This window comes from Geotrypetes seraphini, chromosome 7 (genome assembly GCF_902459505.1).
Source record: "Geotrypetes seraphini chromosome 7, aGeoSer1.1, whole genome shotgun sequence".
Lineage (NCBI taxonomy): Eukaryota > Metazoa > Chordata > Amphibia > Gymnophiona > Dermophiidae > Geotrypetes > Geotrypetes seraphini.
Genome location: NC_047090.1, coordinates 105,396,786 through 105,412,536, shown reverse-complemented (window position 1 = coordinate 105,412,536; position 15,751 = coordinate 105,396,786). Strand labels below are relative to the sequence as shown.

Here is a 15,751-nt window from a genome sequence, read left to right as displayed (position 1 = left end):
CTTTTTGTACCTTTCTCTAATGATGCTCAAAAGGATGTGACATTGAAAGCAGTGTTTCTTATAGCCATGGCTACAGACTAGTGAGTTTCCGAGTTGCAGGCCTTGTCCTCCAGGAAACCTTTTTTGTGAATTATAGATTCTGGGGTGTCACTTAGGACAGTACTATTGTTTCTCCCTAAGGTGGCATCATCATTTCATTTCAGCCGCTCTCCCTCTTCCTTCCTGCTTTCTAGGAGGAGGACTAGGGGGATGTGCTTCTCTTCATTGCGTTTCTAAGACCTTTGAATCTTCCTTTTTATATTATTTGCAGAATGCAACAAAGGTATAGCAGCGTCCAAAGCGTTCATCGCTCACTGGTTCAAAGAGCCCATTGCTTCTGCTTATTAGATGACAGGGAAGCGGTTGGCGGAAGAGCTGCATGCCCATTCAACCAGGGCGATGGCTACATCCTGGGCTGAGTCCACAGGTTTTTACTTAGAAGAGATTTGTCTTTAGACTACTTGGTCTTCTAAGAATACCTTTTCTAAGCATTACCGGTTACATGTGGCAGCGTGTACGGAGACTGCTTTTGGTGCTTCGGTAATTGCGGAGATGGTATTTGCTTCCCACCCAGATTGAGAATTGCTTTGCTACATCCTACTGGTCTCTGGATTCATCTGCTGCTGTTGCTAAGGAAGAAAAAATTATGTTCTTACCTGTTAATTTTCTTTCCTTTAGACCAGGGGTGCCCAACGCGTCGATCGCGATCGACCGGTAGCTCAGGAAGGCAACGTGAGTCGATCGCAGAGCCCATCCCGGGCTCTGTGATAAACTCGTGTTGCCGTCCCGATCTACCGGGCCTATCAGCCTTCCTCTCCCCGACGTCAAAGACGCCGACGCCGGGCATTAGGCTGTTTTTGTCATTTCGGGGGGGGGGGGGGCGTGGTGGCGTGGCGACAGCAGCAGCCTGAAAAAGAGAAATCATCCTGGCCGGGGTCGGTGTCATGCTCCGGAGCTTCTACAGCCTTCCTATCTCCCTCTCCCTTCTACCTGCTTCCGGCCACACCCCCTGCTCCGCGGCTCTCTTCGGCAACTCAGCAGCAGCGATCGACACAAGCTTCTGACGTCGGGGCCAACCCTCTGCGAGTCCCGCTTGTTTCAACTTCCTTTTTCCACAAAGGCAGGACTTGTAGAGGGAAGGCCTCGATGTCGGCAACTTGTTTTGATCACCGCTGCTGACGAGTTGCTTAAGAGAGCCGCGGAGCAGGGTTTTTTTGCCAGGTGCAGGTAGAAGGGAGAGGGCCAGATGCAGGACTCGTGGGTGAGGGAGCAGAAGAGAGAGAGAAAGAGAGGGGAGGGAAACAAAAGGAAATATTTCATACTGGGTTGGGCCGGAGTGGAGGGAGGGTGGAAAGATTCTGCCTACAGGGTGCATTAACAAAGGAAAAGGGGGGAAAGCTGAAAATGGAGATAGTGACACAAAGAAGAGAAAGAGTAAGCAGGACCTACTGAATAAGGATAGAGATACAGAGGGGACATGAAGAGGAGGTGAAATAGAGACATAGAAGTAATGCTGAAAAAGTGTGTGTGTGTGTGGGGGGGAGATAAAGACATTGAAAGGGCAAATGGTGAACATGGGATAAAGACAAGGACAGAGACAAATGAAGATTCTGAAAAAGTGGTGAGATAGGGATATAGGTGAGATGGACACAAAGAAGGGTGATGCTGGAAAATAGGTGGAATGGTAATTCTGACAGACACAGAAGGGAAATGCTGGATCAAGGAGAGATGGGGCTCAGGCTGGATGGAATGAGGAGAAATGCCTTGTTGGCCCGGAACTTCCTCTCCTATGTCAGAATTGACATCAGGGAGCAGAATGCTGGTCAGCACGACGCTTCTGCAGGGAAAGCTTGGGACGGCGGTGGCTTGGGGGCTGTTCCCCGATGGCGGTGGCAGCAAACCGAGTGGCTTGCGGGAGGGCACGGAGAAAGAAAGAAAGGGGGCAGACAAGGAGACAGAAAGAAAGGGGAACAGGGAGACAGAAAGAAAAAGTTGGAGGAGAGAATGAGGTCTGGAGGAGAGGAAACATACAGGAGGCTGAAAGAAAGGAAGAAAGATTGGAGCACAGTCAGAAGAAGAAAGTGCAACCAGAGACTCATGAAATCACCAAACAGCAAAGGTAGGAAAAATGATTTTATTTTCAATTTAGTGATCAAAATGTGTCGGTTTTGAGAATTTATATCTGCTGTCTATATTTTGCACTATGGCTCCCTTTTACTAAACCGCAATATCATTTTTTAGCGCAGGGAGCCTATGAGCATTGAGAGCAGCATGAGGCATTCAGCGTAACTCCTTGTGCTAAAACCTACTATTGTGGTTTAGTAAAAAGGGAGGGGGTGTATTTGTCTATTTTTGTATTTTGTTACTGAGGTGACCTCTTTGAAAAAACCCGGAATATGAATAATTAACATTTTCTCTGCCTTTCAGTGTGCTTTGTGTTTTTTTTAAATTTTATTGTTGGTAGATCATTTTGACTTAGTCATTATAAAAGTAGCTCGCAAGCCCATAAAGTGTGGGCACCCCTGCTTTAGACCAAGGGTGTCAAAGTCCATCCTCGAGGGCCACAATCCAGTTGGGTTTTCAGGATTTCCTCAATGAATATGCATTAACAATACACAAATACAATCAGGATTCGTAATCTACTATCAGCTCCAGTTAATTAAACATTTGGGACTCCTTTTACAAAGCTGCAATAGCATTTTAGCGCGCGCTAAACCTGCGCTACATGGCTAGAACTAACATCAGCTCAATGCTGGCGTTAGCGTCTAGCATGCGTGCAATTTAGTGTGCGCTAAGCGCGCGCTAAAACTGCTAGCACAGCTTTGTAAAAGGAGCCCTTAATAAACAAAAAGAAGCTATACACTTCATTTATAAATAATTATTCTTTTATTAAATTACTTATAATATTATTGTACCATAAATACTAAAAATTATTCCTAAAAATTTTTTTCATTCATTCTTTCATACATTTATACTAAAGAAGCTCTCCCAATCTACTTAATTAAATCAACCATAAAAGGCCATATACTATGCAAAGCATTGTCCAATGAAAATATCCCAGAAAATCTTCATAAACATTAACTTTGTTTATCTTCTATTGTCCAATAACGATGCTGCTTCATGTGTCATCCACTCCAGATAAACTGAGTGAATAGCCCAACACAGTTCTGCGTTTAGCCTTTCAGCGTCTTCAGGGGCTTTAGATTGATAACAACTTCAGTTTCACATAATCTCTACAGTAAGTTATCATCCAAACTTCCCTATTATACAAGACCTAATGTTCATCAAATACACATAATCATATTAAGTATAAACTCATACCTGTTATTCATCATATTTCAGTTTGGCTACACACCAAGTATGAGATCTCCAAATCAGAACCTTTCCTTTGTAACATCTCAGTCACAAGTGAAAATGTCTTTACTTCCCCACTTTCTGTTTATTTTAATGGTTATTCACAGTTGAACATGATTATAGCAGATGCCAGTCCACTTCTTTATTTAAGCCATGAGGTTCAACAGTACCCCAGGAGTAAATTAATTTTTGCTCTTTTCTCAACAATACATCAGAAACATTACCTCCCCAACTCAATTGAACTGTAATTAATACTACAAATCTTAAATCATTCACCTCATATCCATATTGCAACCAACGGGAGATCTACTTTTTCAAGCCGTAAATTACTTACATGCTGAGCTATATGCTGTTTGTTTTTTCCTCTCAGTCTGGCCTAAATACCATAATCTGTACAGGCAAGAAATACCATATACTACTTGATTTGTATTGCAGTCTGTTTTGTCACGAAAATAAAATATCTTATTGCAATTGGAAATAATAATGTGATCCGTTTCCAACGCGAACCGACAGTAAACACATCCCCTGCATTTACTATGCTTATCCTTATTCATGCTTTTACTACTTCCTCTTCTAGATAGTACCTCCCGGAGATTCCTTCCCCGCGTATATGCAAATCTTGGTACTTCCCATAATTCCTCATGAAGGCCAAGAATGTGCCAATGCTGACGTATTATTTGATGTAATTGACACGATTGCGTCGAATAAGGAAGAGTACACATTAATCTATTCTCCTCTCCTTCAGTTGTTTATTTCAACATAAGCCACCTTCTATCTGTATATTTTGCTCTTTTAAAGGCTCTCTTAATTATAGTACGGGGATAACCTCTGTTTAAACCGATCAGACAGACCATTTGCTTGAACATGAAACTCTGCTGATTCACTACACAACCGCTTTACTCACAAAAACTGTCCAACCGGAACACTGTCTCTTAATGCCTTAGGATGGTAACTATTATAATGGAGGACAGTGTTCCGGTCAGTAATTTAATAAAAGAATAATTATTTATAAATGAAGTAAGAACAATGAATATGCCTGAGATCTATTTGCATGCACTGCTTTCATTGTATGCTAATAGATCTCATGCATATTCATTGTATACACAAAAAGAAGCTATGCACTTACTTCATTTATAAATAATTATTCTTTTATTAAACTACTTATAATATTATTGCACCATAAATCCTAAAAATTATTCCTAAAATTTTTTTTCACTCATTCATACATTTATACTAAAGAAGCTCTCCCAATCTACTTAATTAAATCAACCATAAAAGGCCATATACAATGCAAAGCATTGTCCAATGAAAATATCCCAGAAAATCTTCATAAACTTTAACTTTGCTTATCTTCTATTGTCCAATAGCAATGCTGCTTCATGTATCATCCACTCCAGATAAACTGAGCGAATAGCCCAACATAGTTCTGTGTTTAGCCTTTCAGCGTCTTCAGGGGCTTTAGATTGAAACCAGCTTCAGTTTCACATAATCTCTGTTATTCATCATATTTAAGTTTGGCTACACACAAGTGTGATATCTCCAAATCAGAACCTTTCCTTTGTCATATTGACTGAGATGTTACAAAGGAAAGGTTCTGATTTGGAGATAATAATAATAATAATAATAACTTTATTTTTGTATAGCGCAGTACCACAACAGTTCAGAGCGGTCTCACGCTTGTGTGTAGCCAAACTGATTTCTGACAGCTATTGTACCCCCCCCCCCCCCCACACACACACAGTATCTTGAGTATGCCAGGCCTTTTAGAATCACAATAGTTCTTGATTATGTTATACTCGGAGTATACTAGTGTGTGGGGGAGGGGGTTAACATTTTTTATTTTATTTTAACATTTATTGCAGTCAACTTAAAGTATGGAATGTGTTCATGTAGTTGAGCCTTGAAAGTACAATGTAAGCCTCTAAATGTTGTTGCATTTGTTGCTCCTTCTTTGGAATTCAATAAAAATAATCTTTTCAACTTCTGTGATGGTTTCAAGTTGTATTTAAGAGAGAGGGGAGCCTGGAATTTTGTTTGCATCAATTACATCGTGTGTCTCTCCTGTAGTGGAAAATTCTTACAATGAATACATCTGGTCTCCGGCACATACATACATACATCTTAAGGGTAATACTCATGGGCAGGCATGCTATCAGTGTTTTAAATAACTAATGATGATTTTCTTTGCCTTGTATAGGGCTCAAAACGAATATTACGATCTCATGAGATTATGCTGCCCCCTAATGGACAAGTAGAGACTGATCTTGCACTAACGTTTTCATTACAGGTAACCTTCAATGTATATTATATATATAATATATCTAAATATGTTTTTAATATATATGTGCATTGTTCCATAAAATAGTAAACAAACCCTTTACATTATGGAAGACATGAATTTTTTTTTATTAAGCAGTGAACATTCTAAATCAAATTGTATTCAACTAAGCTTGATAGCCTCCTTGAAGTAACTGATTTTCTGTCTTCTTCCCTCCCTTGCCCTGCCCTCAATGGACTACATAATGTATAATGTACAAAGTACCATTTATCTGTTAGGTAAAACAGTGCCAGCAAAGCATAACAATATTTTTTTTCATGAATTTGTCCTTCACAAAGCATAAGAGTAATCATAAATTGAACTTTAGAAAACTTTCTATCAAGGATTTTTGTGGACAGTGAATATTCTGAATATTTTAGCTCCTTTCTCCATCTCTGTAAATAATGCTGTCATCGTTCCAGTCTCCTCTGCTCGCAACCTTGGAGTAGTCTTCGATTTTGACCTCTCATTTTCTATATATATCCGACAAGCTGCTAAGACCTGTCACGTCTATCTCTTCAATATCATCAAAATTTGCCCCATCCTATCTGAGCATACTATCCGGACCCTTGTCCAAGCTCTCGTAACCTCACATTTAGATTACTGCAATCTACTCCTAACTGGTATCCCTCAGTGTTGCCTCTCCCCCTTGCAATCTGTGCAAAACTCTGCTGTGCGACTCATCTTCTACCAACCTTGCTACATTCATGTCACCCCTCTCCTTAAGTCACTTCACTGGCTCCCTATCGCCCATCGCATACAGTTCAAGATCTTATTGCTGACCTATGTGTGCTTATTCTGCTGCCCCTCAATATCTCTCTTCGCTTCTCTCTCCTTATACACCTCCCAGAGAACTCCTTCCTCAGATAAATCACTCTTAGCATTACCCTTCTCCTCCACTGCCAATTCCAGATTTGTTCCTTTCATCTAGCTACACCCTATGCCTGGAATAAATTACCCGAGTTTGTCCATCAAACCCCTTCCCTTGTTTAAAAGCAGACTAAAAACCCATCTTTTTGTTATAGCTTTCAATCCTTAATCCTACTCCTCTGCCCTCCAACCCAGCCCACTGTTTAACCGTTCCCCTTAATTGTATCCATGACATCCTGTTTGTTTGTCATGCCTATTTAGATTATAAGTTCTTTCGAGCAGGGACTGTTTTCTTACACTTTGTGACTCTGTGCAGCGCTGCGTGAGTCTATAGAAATAATTAATAGTAGTAGTAGGATGTCTGGGGTGAGGGGCTGGAGTGAGGAAAATGAAAGAGAATACACAAAAAGACATTCTGGACCAAAGAAGGAAGGGGAAGAGAAATTGAGACCCTGGACTGAGAAGGGAGAGAAAGAAAAGATGCTGGATCATCAAGTGGGGAGGTCAGGGCTTAAGCAGTTGCAGGAAGAAGAGAGGAGAGACAGTGGATATGGGGAGAGGCAGAGAGATAGAGAAAAGAAGCTGTGCATGGAAGGGTCATAGAGACAAGGACACACAAGGATGAGCTGGATACAAGAGGAAGGATATTGATATAGGAAGAGATGCTGGGCAGAGTAAGATAAGGACAATGAAGAGATAGTGAATATGGGGGAAAGATAGAGAGACAGATATTGAATAAAACAGATGGGGACAGAGAGGTGAGATAGATAATTCACATAATGAGCAAAGCAATACCAAAAAGACAGGAAACCTTGGAAAGAGTTAAGAAAAATACAGAGTAAAGAAGGAGATACTAAGACCAAACCAATGCTCAGACAACAAAGGTAGAAAAATATATTTTATTTCTGAATTTATTAATTGTAATATATAAGGTTTGGGGAGTTGCATTTCAATTTCTATTACTGTGACAGGTTTGCTTTTTACAGGGTTTATTAACTGGAGCCCTGGAAGAGTGTCTTCCTCCCTTCTCCCTCCCCCTGCGTTCCCCATCATATTGGGAGATATGGTGTTATAGGGGGCACTTGTCAGTTTTTCCACCCAGGGCTCATTCAGAAATAGCTAAGCTACTATATGGCACAGACATTTAAAACAACTAGGGTGCTAAACCTAACACAAATTATCCCTACCTGGACACAATAATGGTGTTTGTTCCATATTGGAGATGATCAAGTACCAACTGCACTTGCAGAGCTGGGACTTACAGTTGTGGGGGCAATAGAAGTTTGGAAAAGAGACGGCTGAGGGGAGGTTTGATTGAAATCTACAAAATCCTGAGTTGAGTAGAATGGGTATAAGTGGATTGATTTTTCACTCCGTCAAAAATTACAAAGACTAGGGGACACTCGATGAAGTTACAGGTAAATACTTTTAAAACCAATAGAAGGAAATTTTTTTTCACTCAGAGAATAGTTGAGCTCTGGAACGCATTGCCAGAGGTTGTAAGACCGGATAGCATAGCTGGTTTTAAGAAAGGTTTGGACAAGTTCCTGGAGGAAAAGTCCATAGTCTGTTATTGAGAAAAACATGGGGGAAGCCATCGCTTGCCCTGTTTTGGTAGCATGGAATATTGCCACACCTTGGGTTTTGGCCAGGTACTAGTGACCTGGATTGGCCACCGTGAGAACGGGCTACTGGGCTTGATGGACCATTGGTCTGACCCAGTAAGGCTATTCTTATGTTCTTATGATTGAGCTGAAACTCCATAAATGTCCTGAAATAAATTACCATGAGTTTGGTAAATGATACATTGAGGCCAGTTTTGTTTTTTTTAAATTCTTGTCCTTGCATTTCCTTAACCATTCTGGTGGCAAGATATCCACCGTATTGTTGTATAAAAATTTAAGTGCACAGACATCTTGAATATGCATGTGTGTGTATGTATGTATATATATATATATATATACTAGTCGTTAAGCCCGTTACATTAACGGGTGCTAGAATTTATGTCTGTCTGTATTTTTCTTTCTGTCTCTTTCCTCCCTCCATTTCCCTGTGTAGCGCTGTCTCTGCTTTCTTCCTCAGTCTGCACTCTCAAGCTGTAACATTACTGCTTAGCTTTTTCTCCCTGCAAGCATCTCTGCTCTCTTTCTCATCCCCAGTCTCTTTGCTATTTTTCTCTTCTTGCAGGGGTCTCTGCTCTCCTTTCTCTATATGTTCCTGATTCCTGCAAACTTCTGTTTTCTCTGTATGCTCTTGATCCTGTGTTTCCCTGTAGGTGTCTTTTCCCTTTTTTTTTTTTTTTTATTCCTTCTTCATGTATGGTTGATTTATTAAAAGTTTTTTTATTTTTCCTATTTGTTGCATGCCTGTCTCCTTGGCCGCTGTATGTTTCTAATTTTTTGCTTTGTGTGTTTGTTTGTGTTTTTTTGCTGATTGTCTACTTGGTCGCTGTCAGTCTGTCTGTCTCATTGGCTGCTGTATGTCTGTATGCCTTTTTTTCAGTCTAACTCCTTGGCCACTGTATGTCTGGAAGGTTTTTTTTCCTGAATTTATCCTTGGGCATTGTAATTTTTATTTTTTTCTGTTTGTCTCCTTGGCTGTTTGTATTTTTTTGCTCTCTGTCTGTCTACTTGGACGCTGTATGTAAGTATATCTGTCTCCTTGGCTGCTGTATGTCTGTTTGTCATTTTTTTTCCTGTGTCTCTCTCTCCTTGTCCTCTGTGTTTTGTTATTTTTTCAATCTGTCTCTTTAGCCCCCTGTCCTTCTGTGAGTGTCTGTGTCACTCTCTCTCCTTGTTCTCTGTGTTTTGTTATTTTTTCAATCTGTGTCTTTAGCCCCCTGTCCTTCTGTGACTGTCTCTGTGTCTCTCTCTACTTGTGCACTGTTGTTTGTTTGTTTTTTTCAATCTCTCTTTAGCTCCTGATCCCCTCTCACTGACCCTTGATCCCCTCTCACTGACCCTTGCGCGACTGCATGTAATTCCGGTTAGGTTTCCATGGCAACCCTGCTCGCGGGCTGTGAGTGTAGGGCCGTTTTGTCGGGTCTGGCGGTGCTGGGTTGGGAAGAGTCCTGGCTCCTTTTTTGGTTTGGGCCCGTGCAGAAGGGCTCAACAGCGCACCTTTCCTTCCCTCCCTCCATCAGGTGCAGTGCAGCTCCACCAATGTTAAAAGCAGCCGCGTCGAAATCGGAGCCCTACCACTGCCGTAGCACTTTCCCCTCTGCCTTGGTCCTGCCTCTTCTCTGACATATGGGACCGCGGCAGAGGGAACTTGTTACGGTGGCGGCAGGGCTCCAATTTCAAAGCAGCTGCTTTTAACATAGGCGGAGCTGAACTGTACCTGATGGAGGAAGGGAAGGAACGGTGGGGCAAATTTGGTCAACGGCAGGAATTGTTTGGCGGACCAAGCACCGTGAAACCGTGAGGAAGGCCGCCGCAGCCTCACAGCTAGGTAGGGGGACAACAATGGCGCTTATGCTCAAGCCCCCGCCGCAGCTCCTCTCTCGATCCTGGTGCGGTTCGAGAGAGGATTTGTGGCGGCGGCTTGAGCATAAGCGCGATTGTTGTCCAAGTTGCCGAGTTTGGTGACGTAAACCCGCGCATGCGCACTAAAAAAAACGCGACGGATCAGGGAACACGTTTTTTTTAGTGCGCATGCGCGTCCTACCATTTTATTATATTAGATATATAATTTTTTTTAAAATTTATTTATAATTTTCAAATTTATATAATTAAGTATAAACTTGTACAGAAAGCAAATTCAAGCATGTTTATACAGGTACAAAAAGAAAATATTTTAAAGTTTTAAAGTAGAAGTTTTTGTGCTTAAATTCAGCTCAAGTCCTCATATTCATAGGATCCAAGACTTAATAAAGCGAGATTTAACATAAAGCATTAAGCAAAATAAGAAAACTTGACTTTCCAACTGAGCCCAGTAATGTCCCTTTACAATTCAATTTTCTTAGGGTTAGCTCTTATCTTTTTCCTTTTCCAGTCTCGACAGCGGAAGGAAAGTTGACAGTTGAAAGGATTCGAAGAAAATGTACTTTTGTGATGAATAATATACTATACATTTACACGGATGACGTAAATAAAACGTCGCCCCTAAGGCTAACACTCCTGGTTTTAATAATAGGAATTCTCTCCGGCACCTCTGGGTATCTTTGGCCAAATCTGGATACATTTGTATTCTCATATCCAAAAATTCCTTCTGCTTATTTTTAAAGAAAATGTTCATTAGCCAATGTTTATCCAGTGCTCAAGCCACCGTTAATAGCAAAGTTTCAGGTGATACCAACTTTTTATCAGAAAGCTCTAGCAATGCTGTAACATTCATTTCATGAGCACATTCTTGCTGCACATTCTGCAACCTATTAGGAAAGTAATAAACTTGTGTAAAGGGAGGAATTGCTTCCTCAGAAATCTGCAAAATCTCTTCAACATTTCCCTAGGAGGTACAGTAGTAATCCTAGGGAAATTTATCAATCTTAAGTTGTTACTGCGAGAATAGTTTTCCAAAGATTCAAGCTTCCTTCTGAGGTTTGTATTGTCCTTAATCAATGTTTATTGAACATTTTTAGACATAGTCATATCCTGTGTTATGTATTAATAGAGTTTTTGGATTCAAGTACTTCTGTTTGTAATTTTTTAATATCCATTGCCTGAACTTTCATTTTCTCTTCCAGTCATTGGAATTGAGGATTCATTAAATTTGGCAGATTTGCCACTAGGTCCCAGATTGAGTCTAAGGTTACCTTTTAGGGTTTCCGCATTTGAGTCAAATGGAACGCTAAATTAGATACCTCTCCAGCTGCATCTTCCCTTCGCTGTTTGGTTTCCTGGATTCATCTGTCCCCATGCGATGTTAATGCCTCAGGTTCCATACCTGGACTCTCCTGCTGTTGTAGGGAGACCGGCTCCACGTTTCCTTCTCTGTTCTCAATGGTCTCCAGGACAGGGGAAGCTCTAACTTCCGGGAATCTCTCTGTCTGTAGGGAGCTGGTACTTTGTGGTCTTGGGGGCAGTGCCCTAATGTTGGGACTCAAGATGGTGTAAATGGCCAGGGAGAGCACATCCGTCCCGCCTATCTGGTGCATCTCCAGCAGGCAGCCTGCATTCGCCACAGAAGTTCTTCTGTGTTTCCAAAGCCAGTCACTCCAGAGCTCCGCGAGGTCCCAGCCGAGCTCTTTCCTCTCCGCTTTGGCATCGTTCGTCCAAAGGTAAATTTAATAGAAGAAAAAACTAACTATATCAAACTTTCCGCTGCGTGTCGCTTAGTTAGGTCTGTCGGCATCCATCTTGGATCTTTGCAAGACTCGACCGAATATGTATATTTGATATAACTGTGCACTTAAATTCTTATACAACAAAGAATCACTTATATATTTATATTTATATATTTATTAACTGCCTTTTCATGAAGAGATTCACCCAAAGAGGTTTACAATACATTGAATAGTAATCAGGTACTCATAAGTATTTACCCTATTTGTCCTGGCGGGCTCACCATCTAAGTGTGGTACCTGGGGAAATGAAGTTGTTATCCAGGGATAGCAGGCAGATATTCTCACAACTCACCCACCTCCCCTGGTTGGCTTCTTAGATAGCTATCTGAACTGAGGTACCTCACAGGAGACGCACGACCTACGTTCAGCGGGAAGGCACTCTCGCATGCGCGGTGCAGCACTCGCAAACTCCGTGGAAGACGTCACCTACATGTTGAGAATATCTGCCTGCTGTCCCTGGATAACAACTGTAAGTAACTGTGCTTTTTAGCTATTAAATGGTTTTAAATTTTTTGTTCACCGCCTAGAAGGTTTGATTAGGCGGTATAAGAAATTTTAAATAAACTTGAAACTTTTTGTCCTCTTTGTACTTGTTTGTGTTGGTTAAGAACATATTAGATCCTCACTTAATTTTCTCTTGCACATATCTTTCCTGTACCTAAACTCAAGACTCTGTAATGATACAAATAGCCAACAATATTAACATTAGCACTGCAGAAAAATCTGGCGTGCCCTGGGTAGCATGCTAGTCAAACTCGACTATAGGGTCTTATGCAATTCCACTAGGACATCTAGTTAGAAAAACTGCTATATCAAGTTGCTGCTCAGCTCTACCATCCCAGGCTGTCAGCCAGTCACATGGACACCTTTGTAACTTCTGTATTTCTCCAAGAAACACTACTCTTACAGACTACTGCATATAACACCCTCCCCCCCAAAAAAAGTTACAGTGCTGTTGTGCTATAAGTGTAAAGAATGTTGTAGTCTAAAAATGAATGGAAAAGACAACACTATTTGTCATGGTGTATAATTGGTTTGGTCAATTTTCTTAGAACATAAGAATTGCTGCTGCTGGGTCAGACCAGTGGGCCATCGTGCCCAGCAGTCCACTCACGCGGTGGCCCTTAGGTCAAAGACCAGTGCTCTAAATGAGTCCAGCCTCATCTGCATACGTTCTAGTTCAGCAGGAACTTGTCTAACTTTGTCTTGAATCCCTAGAGGGTGTTTCCCCCTACAACAGACTCCGGAAGTTTTCTACCACTCTCTGGGTGAAAAAGAACTTCCTTACGTTTGTACGGAATCTATCCCCTTTCAACTTTAGAGAGTGCCCTCTCGTTCTTCCTACCTTGGAGATGGTGAACAACCTGTCTTTATCTACTAAGTCTATTCCCTTCAGTATCTTGAATGTTTCGATCATGTCCCCTCTCAGTCTCCTGTTTTCAAGGGAGAAGAGGCACAGTTTCTCTAATCTCTCACTGTTAGGCAACTCCTCCAGACCCCTTAACCATTTTAGTCGCTCTTCTTTGGACCTTTTCGAGTAGTACTGTATGGCGGTACTTCATGTATGGCGACCAGTGCTGGACACAGTTCTCCGGGTGAGGGCGCACCATGGCCCGGTACAGCAGCATGATAACCTTCTCTGATCTGTTCGTAATCCACTTCTTATTCATTCCTAGCATTCTGTTAGCCCTTTTTGCTGCCGCCGCACATTGTGCAGATGGCTTTGTTGACTTGTCGACCAGTACTCCCAAGTCTCTTTCCTGGGGGGTCTCTCAATGTACCGTCCCGGACATCCTCTATTCATATATGAGCTTTTGTTACTGATATGCATAACCTTACACTTATCCGCGTTGAACCTCATTTGCCATGTTACTGCCCATTTCTCGAGCATGGTTATGTCACGTTGCAGATCTTCGCAATCCCCCTGTGTCTTCACTACTCTGAATAACTTCGTATCATCTGCAAATTTAATCACCTCACTCATCGTATCAATTTCCAGATCATTTATAAATATGTTGAAGAGCACGGGTCCAAGCACCAGGCCCTGCGGTACCCCACTGGTACCCCACAGTCCAAGTATTGTCCATTTACCCCCACTCTCTGTTTCCTATGCTCCAGCCAGTTTTTAATCCACGTGAGTATTTCACCCTCGATTCCATGGCTCGCAATATTCCAAAGTAGTCGTTCATGTGAAACCTTTGTCGAACGCCTTCTGAAAATCCAGATATACAATGTCGACTGGGTAACCCTTGTCTATCCGCCTGTTTACTCCGTCAAAGAAGTGCAGCAAATTCATCAAGCAAAATCTTCCTTTGCTGAAGCCGTGCTAGTTGGTCTTCATCAGATTGTGTCCATCAAGGTGATCAATGATGTGGTCCTTTATCAACACTTCTACCATCTTTCCCGGTACCGAGGTCAGACTCACCGGTCTGTAGTTTCCTGGATCTCGCCTCAAACCTTTTTTGAAGATCGGCATAACATTTGCCACCTTCCAGTCTTCCGGAATTTTTCCTGATTTAATTGACAGATTGGCTATTAGTTGAAGCAGTTCAGCTATAGTCCCTTTCAGTTCCTTGATGACCCTCGGATGGATGCCATCCGGTCCTGGGGATTTATCGCTCTTAAGCCTATCAATCTGCCTGCATACATCTTCTAGACTGACCGTCAACCCTGTCAGTTTCCCGTCTTTGTTTCCAGCATATAGCCTGTTATATATATCCTCTTCGGTAAATACAGAAGCAAAAAATGTGTTCAGTTTGTCGGTGATGGCTTTGTCCTCCTTTAGCACTCCCTTTATTCCATGGTCATCCAATGGTCCCACCGCTTCCTTTGTGGGTCATTTCCCTTTAATATATCAAAGGAACGGTTTGAAGTTTTTTGCCTCCTTACTCATCTTTTTTGGCCCCTTTTACCGTCTTATGGCACCTTTGTTGATGCTGTTTGTGCTTTTTCCAGTTTTCGTCCATTTTTGACCTTTTCCATTCCTTAAACAAAGTCTTCTTGTCTCTGTTCACTTCCTTCACCGCTACAGTGAGCCACGCTGGTTCTTTGTTCTTTTTCCTCTTAGATCCCTTGTTGATACACGGTATATATGGATTTTGCGCCTCGGTCACTGTGTCCTTAAAAAGGGACCATGCATGCTCTTAGTTTTTACAGTGCTTATCCTCCTCTTAATCTTCTTCCCCACCATGAGTCTCATCCCTTCATAGTTCCCTTTTCGGAAATTCAGTGCCATGGCCGTCGTTCTGGATCAATGTTTTGCCCCTGCATCGAGGTCAAAGTGGATCATATTGTGATCACTGGTTCTCAGCGTCCCCTCTACTTCTACACTTTGTGCCAGTCCTCGCAGTCCATTTAGAATTAAGTCCAGAATTGCATTTCCTCTCGTATTTTCCTTGACAAGTTGTTCCAGGAAGCAATCGCCTACAGCATCCAGGAACTTGGTCTCCCTACCGCAGCAGGAGGTGCCTAGGTTCCAGTTTATCCCTGGATAATTGAAGTCACCCATGATAACTGCGTTGCCTCCCTTGCAGTTGTGTTTAATCTCGCCCGTCATTTCTCCATCAATTTCTTTGGACTGCCCTGGGGGTCAGTATTAGATGCCGATTTTTGTTTCCAATCTATTTGTTCCCGGAATTTTGACCCATAGAGACTCTAACTTATTCATCATTTCCGGCATGTTCTCTCCAGTAGATTCAATTTCCTCTTTGACGTATATGGCAATGCCCCCACCTTTTTGAGCCACTCTGTCTCTACGGCATAGTTTGTATCCTGGTAGCACAGTGTCCCAGACGTTTTCCTTTGTCCACCGTTTTTCCGTGATGCCGATGATGTCAAAGCTTCTAATTCACCCATCTTATTCCTGTAGTCTAAAAATGAAGGGAAAA

The 15,751-nt window shown here is 41.9% G+C and overlaps 1 protein-coding gene across 3 annotated transcripts in view; it reads left to right on the top strand.

The window, feature by feature from the left end:
• PACS2 (phosphofurin acidic cluster sorting protein 2) overlaps positions 1-15,751 on the top strand; it is a 474,262-nt gene that overhangs the window by 161,076 nt on the left and 297,435 nt on the right. For all 3 annotated transcript variants that reach the window (XM_033952202.1, XM_033952201.1, XM_033952200.1), the window contains exon 3: positions 5,591-5,680. In XM_033952202.1, the coding sequence (XP_033808093.1) occupies positions 5,591-5,680 (90 nt within the window). The remainder of the gene's footprint in view (positions 1-5,590; positions 5,681-15,751) is intronic.